The sequence below is a fragment of the Oncorhynchus mykiss genome, chromosome 24 (assembly GCF_013265735.2).
Source record: "Oncorhynchus mykiss isolate Arlee chromosome 24, USDA_OmykA_1.1, whole genome shotgun sequence".
NCBI classification, from domain to species: Eukaryota; Metazoa; Chordata; class Actinopteri; order Salmoniformes; family Salmonidae; genus Oncorhynchus; species Oncorhynchus mykiss.
This window is the reverse complement of record NC_048588.1, coordinates 34,787,799-34,800,716: the sequence shown is the minus strand read 5'-3', so window position 1 is coordinate 34,800,716 and position 12,918 is coordinate 34,787,799. Positions and strand designations below refer to the sequence as shown.

Below are 12,918 nucleotides of genomic sequence, written 5' to 3'. Positions count from 1 at the left end.
ACTCCAGCCACTTTAATAATGGGAATTGATGGGAAATGATGTAAATATATCACTAGCCACTTTAAACAATGCTACCTTATATAATGTTACTTACCCTACATTATTAATCTCATATGCATACGTATATACTGTACTCTATATCATCGACTGTATCCTTATGTAATACATGTATCACTAGCCACTTTAAACTATGCCACTTTGTTTACATACTCATCTCATTTGTACATTCTGTACTCGATACCATCTACTGTATCTTGCCTATGCTGCTCTGTACCATCACTCATTCATATATCCTTATGTACATATTCTTTATCCCCTTACACTGTGTACAAGACAGTAGTTTTGGAATTGTTAGTTAGATTACTTGTTGGTTATTACTGCATTGTCGGAACTAGAAGCACAAGCATTTCGCTACACTCGCATTAACATCTGCTAACCATGTGTATGTGACAAATAAAATTTGATTTGATTTGAGCCTGATGAATTTACTGTGTTAAATGATGCCTCACCTCCTGGCTACACTAGTGACCATATCCCCCGTGCATCCCGCAAAGGCGGAGGTGTTGCTAACATTTACGATAGCAAATTTCAATTTACAAAAAAAAAAAATGACGTTTTCGTCTTTTGAGCTTCTAGTCATGAAATATATGCAGCCTACTCAATCACTTTTTATAGCTACTGTTTACAGGCCTCCTGGGCCATACACAGCGTTCCTCACTGAGTTCCCTGAATTCCTATCGGTCCTTGTAGTCATAGCGGATAATATTCTAATCTTTGGTGACTTTAATATTCACATGGAAAAGTCCACAGACCCACTCCAAAAGGCTTTCGGAGCCATCATCGACTCAGTGGGTTTTGTCCAACATGTCTCTGGACCCACTCACTGTCACAGTCATACGCTGGACCTAGTTTTGTCCCATGGAATAGATGTTGTGGATCTTAATGTTTTTCCTCATAATCCTGGACTATCGGACCACCATTTTATTACGTTTGCAATTGCAACAAATAATCTGCTCAGACCCCAACCAAGGATCATCAAAAGTCGTGCTATAAATTCACAGACAACACAAAGATTCCTTGATGTCCTTCCAGATTCCCTCTGTCTACCCAAGGACGCCAGAGGACAAAAATCAGTTAACCACCTAACTGAGGAACTCAATTTAACCTTGCGCAATACCCTAGATGCAGTTGCACCCCTAAAAACTAAAAACATTTCTCATAAGAAACTAGCTCCCTGGTACACAGAAAATACCCAAGCTCTGAAGCAAGCTTCCAGAAAATTGGAACGGAAATGGCGCCACACCAAACTGGAAGTCTTCCGACTGGCTTGGAAAGACAGTACTGTGCAGTACCGAAGAGCCCTTACTGCTGCTCGATCATCCTATTTTTCTAACTTAATTGAGGAAAATAAGAACAATCCGAAATTTCTTTTTGATACTGTCGCAAAGCTAACTAAAAAGTAGCATTCCCCAAGAGAGGATGACTTTCACTTTAGCAGTGATAAATTCATGAACTTCTTTGAGGAAAAGATTATGATTATTAGAAAGCAAATTACGGACTCCTTAAATCTGCGTATTCCTTCAAAGCTCAGTTGTCCTGAGTCTGCACAACTCTGCCAGGACCTAGGATCAAGAGAGACGCTCAAGTGTTTTAGTACTATATCTCTTGACACAATGATGAAAATAATCATGGCCTCTAAACCTTCAAGCTGCATACTGGACCCTATTCCAACTAAACTACTGAAAGAGCTGCTTCCTGTGCTTGGCCCTCCTATGTTGAACATAATAAACGGCTCTCTATCCACCGGGTGTGTACCAAACTCACTAAAAGTGGCAGTAATAAAGCCTCTCTTGAAAAAGCCAAACCTTGACCCAGAAAATATAAAAAACTATCGGCCTATATCGAATCTTTCATTCCTCTCAAAAATTTTAGAAAAGGCTTTTAGAAGGCAACAGCTCACTGCCTTCCTGAAGACAAACAATGTATACGAAATGCTTCAGTCTGGTTTTAGACCCCATCATAGCACTGAGACGGCACTTGTGAAGGTGGTAAATTACATTTTAATGGCATCGGACCGAGGCTCTGCATCTGTCCTCGTGCTTCTAGACCTTAGTGCTGCTTTTGATACCATCGAGCACCACATTCTTTTGGAGAGATTGGAAACCCAAATTGGTCTACACAGACAAGTTCTGGCCTGGTTTAGATCTTATCTGTCGGAAAGATATCAGTTTGTCTCTGTGAATGGTTTGTCCTCTGACAAATCAACTGTACATTTCGGTGTTCCTCAAGGTTCCGTTTTAGGACCACTATTGTTTTCACTATATATTTTACCTCTTGGGGATGTTATTCGAAAACATAATGTTAACTTTCACTGCTATGCGGATGACACACAGCTGTACATTTCAATGAAACATGGTGAAGCCCCAAAATTGCCCTTGCTAGAAGAATGTGTTTCAGACATTAGGAAGTGGATGGCTGCAAACTTTCAACTTTTAAACTCGGACAAAACAGAGATGCTTGTTCTAGGTCCCAAGAAACAAAGAGATCTTCGGTTGAATCTGACAATTAATCTTAATGGTTGTACAGTCGTCTCAAATAAAACTGTGAAGGACTTCAGCGTTACTCTGGACCCTGATCTCTCTTTTGAAGAACATATCAAGACCATTTCAAGGACAGCTTTTTTCCATCTACGTAACATTGCAAAAATCAGAAACTTTCTGTCCAAAAATGATGCAGAAAAATTAATCCATGCTTTTGTCACTTCTAGGTTAGACTTCTGCAATGCTCTACTTTCCGGCTACCCGGATAAAGCACTAAATAAACTTCAGTTAGTGCTAAATACGGCTGCTAGAATCCTGACTAGAACCAAAAAATGTGATCATATTACTCCAGTGCTAGCCTCTCTACACTGGCTTCCTATCAAAGCAAGGGCTGATTTCAAGGTTTTACTGCTATCCTACAAAGCATTACATGGGCTTGCTCCTACCTATCTCTCTGATTTGGTCCTGCCGTACATACCTACACGTACGCTAAGGTCACAAGACGCAGGCCTCCTAATTGTCCCTAGAATTTCTAAGCAAACAGCTGGAGGCAGGGCTTTCTCCTATAGAGCTCCATTTTTATGGAACGGTCTGCCTACCCATGTCAGAGACGCAAACTCGGTCTCAACCTTTAAGTCTCTACTGAAGACTCATCTCTTCAGTGGATCATATGATTGAGTGTAGTCTGGCCCAGGAGTGGGAGGGTGAACGGAAAGGCTCTGGAGCAACGAACCGCCCTTGCTGTCTCTGCCTGGCCGGTTCCCCTCTTACCACTGGGATTCTCTGCCTCTAACCCTATTACAGGGGCTGAGTAACTGGCTTACTGGGGCTCTCTCATGCCGTCCCTGGAGGGGGTGCGTCACCTGAGTGGGTTGATTCACTGATGTGGTCATCCTGTCTGGGTTGCCCCCCCCCCCCCCCTGGTGGTTGAAGATATCCCTCTAGTGGTGTGGGGGCTGTGCTTTGGCAAAGTGGGTGGGGTTATATCCTTCCTGTTTGGCCCTGTCCGGGGGTGTCCTCGGATGGGGCCACAGTGTCTCCTGACCCCTCCTGTCTCAGCCTCCAGTATTTATGCTGCAGTAGTTTATGTGTCGGGGGGCTAGGGTCAGTTTGTTAAATCTGGAGTACTTCTCCTGTCCTATTCGGTGTCCTGTGTGAATCTAAGTGTGCGTTCTCTAATTCTCACATTCTCTCTTTCTCTCTATCGGAGGACCTGAGCCCTAGGACCATGCCCCAGGACTACCTGACATGATGACTGTCCCCAGTCCACCTGGCCGTGCTGCTGCTCCAGTTTCAACTGTTCTGCCTTATTATTATTCGACCATGCTGGTAATTTATGAACATTTGAACATCTTGGCCATGTTCTGTTATAACCTCCACCCGGCACAGCCAGAAGAGGACTGGCCATCCCACATATGCTCTCTCTAATTCTCTCTTTCTTTCTCTCTCTCGGAGGACCTGAGCCCTAGGACCATGCCCCAGGAATACCTGACCTGATGACTCCTTGCTGTCCCCAGTCCACCTGACTGTGCTGCTGCTCCAGTTTCAACTGTTCTGCCTTATTATTATTCGACCATGCTGGTCATTTATGAACATTTGAACATCTTGACCATGTTCTGTTATAATCTCCACCCGGCACAGCCAGAAGAGGACTTGCCACCCCACATAGCCTGGTTCCTCTCTAGGTTTCTTCCTAGGTTTTGGCCTTTCTAGGGAGTTTTTCCTAGCCACCGTGCTTCTACACCTGCATTGCTTGCTGTTTGGGGTTTTAGGCTGGGTTTCTGTACAGCACTTTGAGATATCAGCTGATGTACGAAGGGCTATATAAATACATTTGATTTGATTTGATTTGATTTGATATAAACACCATGGGACCACGCAGGCGTCATACCGCTCGGGAAGAAGACGCTTCGTTCTCCTAGAGATTAACGTACTTTGGTGCGAAAAGTGCAAATCAATCCCAGAACAACAGCAAAGGACCTTGTGAAGATGCTGGAGGAAACAGGTACGAAAGTATCTATATCCACACTAAAACGAGTCCTATATCGTTATAACCTGAATGGCCGCTCAGCAAGGAAGAAGCCACTGCTCCAAAACCGCCATAACAATGCCAGACTATGGTTTGCAACTGCACATGGGGACATAGAACAAAACCATCATTATGTTTGGAGGAAAAAGAGGGAGGCTTGCAAATCGAAGAACACCATCCCAACCGTGAAGCACGTTGGTGGCAGCATCATGTTGTGGGGTTTTTTGCTGCAGGAGGGGCTGGTGCACTTCACAAAATAGATGGCATCATGAGGAGAGAAAAATATGTGGATATATTGAAGCAACATCTCAAGACATCAGTCAGGAAGTTAAAGCTTGGTCGCAAGGGGGTCTTCCAAATGGACTGTGACTCCAAGCATACTTCCAAAGTTGTAGCAAAATGGCCTAAGGACAACAAAGTCAAGATATTGGAGTGGCCTTCACAAAGCCCTGACCTCAATGAAATAAAAGCTGAAATAATTAATTTTCTCTACTATCATTCTGACATTTCACATTCGTAAAATAAAGTGGTGATCCTTACTGACCTAAAACTTACTGACCTAAAAGTGAATTTTTACTTGGATTAAATGTCAGGAATTTTGAAAAACTGAGTTTAAATGTATTTGGCTAAGGTGAATGTAATCTTCCGACTTCAACTGTAAGTGAGGCAACGTGCGAAGAGGACTAGACTGTATAGGAAATATAAGAGAGCCAGCGTACCAAGAAGACTAGACACTAAGGGAAATATAAGAGAGGCTCATGGATATTGTGTATCTAATGTATGTTTATGGCTATCGAAACCATTACAGTCAACGTAGTTCTGATATTGGTGCGTACACTCTCTATAGTGGAAAGAAGCAGGATGGGTGAGCAGAGCACCTTCTAAACCCCTCCCTCCTTTGCATGGCCATACCCACAGTGTGGCCCCCAGAGGAATCCCCACACAGGTACGGTGGGTATTTAACCCAGAGCAGAGAGGTAACCTGACCTATGTGGTTCTGTGTGGCGCTGTATTACTCTATACCTTCTACACATCAGGGGAATGAGGCTCTCTCCGTCTCCTGCTCTGGATCCAAGTCTGTCTGATAGTCTGGTTCTACTACATCTAGCTGTGGTGGCTGGTGGGCTCGCCTTGCTCTCGTCTGCCTCTGTCTCTGCCTCTGGGCTGGAGTCTGTCAGATGCAGGCTCCAAGGCACCCCTCGTCCTCCGGCGTTCTCCCAGGACGGGGACTTTGTCATCGGGGGTGTTTTCTCCATCCATTACTATATGCACACTGTGGATCACAGCTACACCAGCATGCCTGAGCCCCTGCAGTGCACAGGGAGGTCAGTGAGCGCAAGAGGGAACAAGGGACAGGACTGTGGCTGTGTGGGTAGACAGATGAATTGTATTTTAAATACAGAGGAACAGTGTGATTAAAGGCCGAGAAACAATGTGTTTAAAGACAGATAAACAGCTTTTTAAAGACAGGTAAACAGTGGTGTGAAAACAGATTACAAGTGTGTTTGTATCTGAGAGTGTAGTTAAAGACTACTGTTACAAAGGATCACATTTTCAAATGCAGGCTTGACTACAATGTACTCAATTACAGACAACAAAAGTGTAGACATATAGACGGTATGGAAAATAATTCTAGATATTAGGCTGTTTGCCATGGTAACATTATATAGGCTAGTTTGTGATTCGTCAGGAGGTGCTCACTCACCTATCTTCTATTTACAGTATGGATTCCCGTGAGTTGCGCTTCTCGCGCACCATGGTCTTTGCAGTTGAGGAGATAAACAACAGTTCACACCTGCTACCGGGTGTCACCCTTGGTTATCAAGTGCACGACTCCTGCTCCTCGGTCCCCATGGCCGTGAAAGTGGCCTTCCAGCTGGCTAACGGCCTGGACCCCATGTTTGATACCGGAGAACAGTGCTCGGGGTCGGCTACAGTGACAGCTATCGTGGGCGAGTCTGGCTCCACGCCAACCATCAGCATGTTGCGCATCACCGGCCCTTTCGACATTCCTCAGGTAAACTTGTGGAAATTTATCATTCAGCTTCTTTTAATTTACTGAATTCCTAGTGTATGTCCTCCTCTCTTTCAGGAATGATTTCATCTTTTAATTCACTGTATTCAAACTATATTATACTCTCTTTCAAGAATATACACTTCTATGAGAAGTTATGTGGAGAAAGGCATTTGAACATAGACTGAGGACAATGAGTCTGGAGAACATCTATAGGCAGTTGAACATAGACTGAGAACTTTTAGTGTGGAGAACTTCTGTAGGATTTTAAACATGATCTGAGAACTATCTTTCATAGGCTAGGTTGTTAAAGGAGACCAGGGATTGGTGTCACACTTTTGTGTATCCGTTTTCATTCTGGCCTTATGAAAGAAAATTAGTTGGCTTATTATTATTAATGTATCCCTAACATCAAACTACACAGCTAAAGAAAATAGCAGGAAGTAGCTAATACATTAGAGTTGTTTGGCCAACATGATGTTCTTTCTCATGTTTTTGATTGTCTGTTTTTACCTAGGTGAGCCACTCTTCCACCTGTGCGTGTCTGAGTGATAAGAAACAGTATCCAACCTTCTTCAGAACCATCCCCAGTGATCAGTTCCAGGCTGCGGCTCTGGCAAACCTCATCAGGCACTTCGGCTGGACCTGGATTGGGGCGGTCCGTTCTGACTCTGACTACGGTAATAACGGGATGGCTGCTTTCCTAAAGGCAGCACAAGAGGAGGGCATCTGTGTGGAGTATTCTGAAGCCTTCTACCGTACCAACCCACTCAGCAGAGTGCAACGGGTGGCTGACGTGATCCGCAGGTGATCCGTGATTACTGGTGAACTTTTCATTCACACAAATGCAAGACCGTATTTGTATAAAATTCTATTGTTATTAACTTCCCTCTTCTCCCAAAGCTGATCTGTGAGACCAACATGATTTGCATATCTTAAGCATGTCAAAAGTGTTGATTAATACTAATGTTCATGTTCACTTCACTGAGACATTCCAATGAATGACAAACATGACCAGCATATTAAGCATATGATATAATCATGTTCCCCAGCTCCACAGCCCGGGTGGTGGTTGCATTCGTAGCCTCTGGAGACATGAGAATCCTGCTGAGGGAGATGGAACGCCTGCCCTCTCCGCCCCGCCAGTGGATCGGGAGCGAGTCCTGGGTCACTGACCCAGATATGTTGCGCTTCGGCCTGTGTGCTGGGGCCATCGGATTTGGCATCCAACGCTCTGTCATCCCCGGCCTCAGGGACTTCCTCCTGGACCTCTCCCCAAAGAAGGTGTCCAACTCTCCTCTGCTCACTGAGTTCTGGGAGGGAGCCTTTGGCTGTAGGCTGAGGATAGGTATCTATCTATCCATCCACCCAGCCATCCATCCATCCATCCATCCATCCATCCATCTGTCTATTGAACATTTTATTTACATGTCTGTCTGTCTGTCTGTCTATCTGTCTGTCTGTCTGTCTGTCTGTCTGTCTGTCTGTCTGTCTGTCTGTCTGTCTATCGGTCTCTCTGTCTGTAGGGACCTCATCTACAGGTGTTGGGGTTGAAGAGAAGGTGTGTGATGGCAGTGAGGATATACAGCAGCTACAGGCCCCCTACACAGATACATCCCAGTTGCGTGTCACTAACATGGTCTATAAAGCTGTTTATGCCATAGCACACGCCATCCACAGCATCGTTTGTGAAGAGAGAGAAAACTCCACTGTGAACTGTGACAAAAACCTTAATGTGAAGCCAACACAGGTGAATGACAAGTCTGTAGTATAATTTCCCGATAAATATGTTTATATAGACTACATGTATGAAGGCCTAGGTGTTCTCATTATACTTTACAACTTCTTCTGAAGTAACACATCTGATAAAAAAGAGTTGAATTAATTTTCTGTTTCTCTCTGCATATTTCTTCTCTCCATTTCTCTCTTTCCATCTTTCTTCTTCTCTCATCCTCTCACTAACGTCTCTCTTCCCTTATCTCCATCTATATCTCCTTCTCTCATCTCTCTATTCCCCTCTCTCCATCTATATCTCCTTCTCTCATCCCCTCACTAACCTCTCTCTTCCCTTATCTCCATCTATATCTCCTTCTCTCATCTCTCTATTCCCCTCTCTCCATCTATATCTCCTTCTCTCATCCTCTCACTAACGTCTCTCTTCCCTTATCTCCATCTCTCATCTCTCTATTCCCCTCTCTCCATCTATATCTCCTTCTCTCATCCTCTCACTAACGTCTCTCTTCCCTTATCTCCATCTCTCTACACCTCTCTCCTTCTCTCATCCCCTCACTAACGTCTCTCTTCCCTTCTCTCCATCTATATCTCCTTCTCTTATCTCTCTATTCCCCTCTCTCCATCTATATCTCCTTCTCTCATCCCCTCACTAACCTCTCTCTTCCCTTATCTCCTTCTCTCATCTCTCTATTCCCCTCTCTCCATCTATATCTCCTTCTCTCATCTCTCTATTCCCCTCTCTCCATCTATATCTCCTTCTCTCATCCCCTCACTAACCTCTCTCTTCCCTTATCTCCTTCTCTCATCTCTCTATTCCCCTCTGTCCATCTATATCTCCTTCTCTCATCCCCTCACTAACGTCTCTCTTCCCTTATCTCCATCTCTCTACACCTCTCTCCTTCTCTCTTTTCCCCTCTCACTCTCTCACTTGCACTTCCAAACCCCAGGTCCTGGAGAGATTGAGGAGGGTGAACTTCTCTCGTAACGGGTACCAGGTGTCTTTCGATGCCAACGGGGACCCAGTGGCCACCTATGAGCTGGTCAACTGGCAGACAAGGGAGAGTGGGAAGATGGAGTTTGTGACAGTGGGGCGCTATGATGCGTCCCTGCCTCCTGACCAGAGGCTTGACATGGAGAGGGAAATCACCTGGGTAAAGAACAGTACGCAAGTACCTGTGTCAGTTTGCAGTGAGAGCTGTCCCCCAGGCACTCGTAAGGCTGTACAGAAAGGAAAGCCTGTATGCTGTTATGACTGTATCCTATGTGCAGAGGGAGAGATCAGCAATAACACAGGTAGGACGATAGGAATAGTGGTTTATTCATATTACCAGCACTACAAAGGTAGTGTCTGTCAATCATGTTCCTTTTCTTATTATCTCATGTAAGCAGCACATTAATTCAACATTCTTTATTGTAAACTGACAAAGTGCAGTGTTGTGGGACATGTATTTGTAAAAATATAAAACCTAAATTTATTATTATTAACATTTGATGTCTGTTGTTTTGTCTTGGTCAGATTCTTCAGAATGTCTGATCTGTCCAGAAGAGTACTGGCCCAACGCTGAGAGAGACCGCTGTATCCTTAAGCCTGTGGAGTTCCTGTCCTTCCGCGAGGTCCTCGGAATCATTCTGACTGCCTGCTCTATGGGCGGGGTTTGTCTGGCCATCGCCACGGCAACTGTCTTCTACCGCCACCGAACATCGGCCATCGTCAGGGCCAACAACTCTGAGCTGAGCTTCCTGCTGCTCTTCTCCTTGGCTCTGTGTTTTCTGTGTTCTCTTACTTTCATTGGCCGGCCCTCTGAGTGGTCCTGTATGCTGCGTCACACAGCATTTGGGATCACCTTCGTCCTCTGCATCTCTTGCGTTCTGGGGAAAACAATAGTGGTGTTGATGGCCTTCAGGGCTACACTTCCAGCCAGTAATGTCATGAAATGGTTTGGTCCTCCACAGCAGAGATTGACTGTAGTGTCCTTCACGTTTGTCCAGGCTATGATATGCACTCTGTGGTTGGTCCTGTCCCCTCCCTTCCCCATTAAAAACCTGACTACCTACAAGGAAAAGATCATTCTAGAGTGTGATGTGGGTTCAGCTATTGGTTTCTGGGCTGTGTTGGGCTATATAGGACTCCTGTCTCTTTTGTGCTTTATGCTGGCTTTTCTGGCTCGGAAGCTGCCGGATAACTTCAACGAGGCCAAATTCATCACCTTCAGCATGCTCATATTCTGTGCAGTCTGGATCACCTTTATCCCAGCTTATGTCAGCTCTCCTGGGAAGTTCACTGTAGCTGTGGAGATCTTTGCCATCATCACCTCTAGCTTTGGGTTGTTCTTTCTATTATTTGTTCCTAAATGCTTTATTATTCTGTTCAGGCCGGAGAAGAACACCAAGAAACACCTCATGGAGAAGACATCCAACGATAAACGTTATTAAGAAATGATTGAGGTTAAAAAACATTGTAACAATCAGTTATATGGTTTATCATACAAGACTACTTTGACAGAGATGACCAACAATTTAGCAGCTAATCATTAGTAACATTGTAACTAGTAACATGACACAGGTTCACTTTAGATATACCAATGTTATGAGAGATTGTTAAAATCTTGATTGTTAAAATGATATTACTAATGCCCTCGATAATAGACAGTACTGTGCTGCCTTGTTCACAGATTTATCTAAATTTTTTGACACTGTAGACCATTCGATGCTTTTGGGTAAGCTGTCGTCATTAACACTGGGATTGGATGCCTGTCGTTGGTTTCATGACTATCTAAAGGATAGAAGTCAGGCTGTTAGAGTTGACGGCATCCAGGTAAAAGCCATTGGAGTTGGTTAAAGGGGTCCCACAAGGTTCTATACTTGGTCCATTACTGTTCACTCTCTACATAAACAACATCGGTGATGAGATAAGAAAGTGGCAAATTAATTTAAATGCTGATGACACTGTCATCTACTCTATCGCATCAACAGCTGACAAAGCATTATCACTATTGGAGACACATTTTGAGATATTACAAAGGTATTTATACAGCTGAAACTTGTTTTAAATGCAAAGAATACACATTTTATTATTTCAATAGGTTCAAAAAGTTGGTTGAAAATACACTTGCACTTACGAGCTTAAATGGTTCTCGAATAATCAGGTCTCTGCATATAAATACTTATGGATATGGTTGGATGATGAACTTTCTTTTAAAATGCATATTAACCAGCTTTGTAAACGGCTAGAAATCAAGCTAGGCTACCTCTATAGAAACAGGACATGCTTGTCCTCTACAAAGAGAAGACAAATGATGCAAGCTACTCTTATGTCTGTTATCTATTATGGGGATATTATTTACATGCATTCAACGGCATCAACACTTAAATAGCTGGGTGCTACTTCTCATTGCGCACTTAGGTTTATTACGGGTGCTAGCTACAGAACTCACCACTGTGTTTTATATCAAATTGTTGGTTGAACTTTGCTGTCTGTGAGACGAGAACACGCTCTCGTGTTTGTCTATAAAGCACTTCTGAAAAGCTACCTTCTAATTTATCATCACTCATCAATATTAGAATTGTATATCCTAAAACCAGGTCTCAAGCATGGATTACACTTGAGGCCCATGTGATTTCCACAGAGTTGGGTATGGCTGCCTTTTCCTAATACTCTCCTTGCCTATGGAATAGCCTGCAGACTAAACTTAAACTTGAGACTCTTGTTCCCCTTGATCATTCTAAATATTTATTGGAGCATTTTTATTTTTTAATTGCTTGTAACTGTTTTAGGAAAGACAAGTTCTTGTGCTGTTAGTAGAATAACCTACGTGTAAATTAAATCTGTTTCTGTATGTTTATTGTGTTATCTGTGATAGTTTTGTTTGTCTTGTTTAGTGTTTTAATCATTGTACATAAACTGTATGTGTAAACATGTATACCCAGGGCCCAGCTATAACAGAGACCTTGGTCTCAGGCTGTGTTCCTTGTTGAAATAAAGTGATAAAAAATATATATATATTTAAAAATCAAATTTGACCTGCTAAATGGTGTGATTAGCAGGAGCCTACAGAGTGGAACCACTTCCATGTTGTTGGAGAAAAGCTTTATTCCTTATTGAATTGATACAACATTGAAGTGCATGTGTTCAATTAATATTGTAATGCATCATATTATGTATTATAATAATATAATAAACATTTTCATACACAGTTGAAGTCAGAAGTTTACATACAATTAGGTTTTAGTCATTACAACTCGTTTTTTAACAACTCCACACATTTCTTGTTAACAAATGATAGTTTTGGCAAGTCTATTAGGACATCTGCTTTGTGCATGACACAAGTAATATTTCCAACAATTGTTTACAGACAGATTATTTCACTTATAATTCACTGTTTCTTACTTCCAGTGGGTGAGACGTTTACATATACTAAGTTGACTATGCCTTTAAACAGTTTGGAAAATTCTAGATAAATATGTCATGGCTTTAGAAGCTTCTGATAGGCTAATTGACATTATTTAAGTCAATTGGAGGTGTACCTGTGGATGTATTTAAAGGCCTACCTTCAAACTCAGTGCCTCCTTGCTTGACATCATGGGAAAATCAAATGAAATCG

The 12,918-nt window shown here is 43.0% G+C and overlaps 1 protein-coding gene across 1 annotated transcript; it reads left to right on the top strand.

Annotated features, from left to right (window-relative positions):
- The first annotated feature begins 755 nt into the window (after positions 1–755).
- LOC110503480 (extracellular calcium-sensing receptor-like) lies at positions 756–10,837 on the top strand. The gene is made up of 8 exons (XM_036961709.1): positions 756–848; positions 5,791–5,894; positions 6,292–6,586; positions 7,101–7,390; positions 7,636–7,931; positions 8,110–8,333; positions 9,265–9,610; positions 9,834–10,837. Exons 1-8 carry the CDS (start codon positions 795–797, stop codon positions 10,748–10,750), a joined length of 2,526 nt encoding a protein of 841 aa, XP_036817604.1. The 5' UTR covers positions 756–794; the 3' UTR covers positions 10,751–10,837.
- Positions 10,838–12,918: the final 2,081 nt, after the last annotated feature.

What these genes read in the sequence shown, in the direction of transcription:
- LOC110503480 (XM_036961709.1), top strand. Translation starts at nt 795, where the DNA reads ATGGAAAAGTCCACAGACCCACTCCAAAAGGCTTTCGGAGCCATCATC. An exon ending in CCCCTGCAGTGCACAGGGAG is followed by an intron (nt 5,895 to 6,291) that starts GTCAGTGAGCGC and finishes TTCTATTTACAG; the next exon opens with TATGGATTCCCGTGAGTTGC. An exon ending in TTAATGTGAAGCCAACACAG is followed by an intron (nt 8,334 to 9,264) that starts GTGAATGACAAG and finishes TCCAAACCCCAG; the next exon opens with GTCCTGGAGAGATTGAGGAG.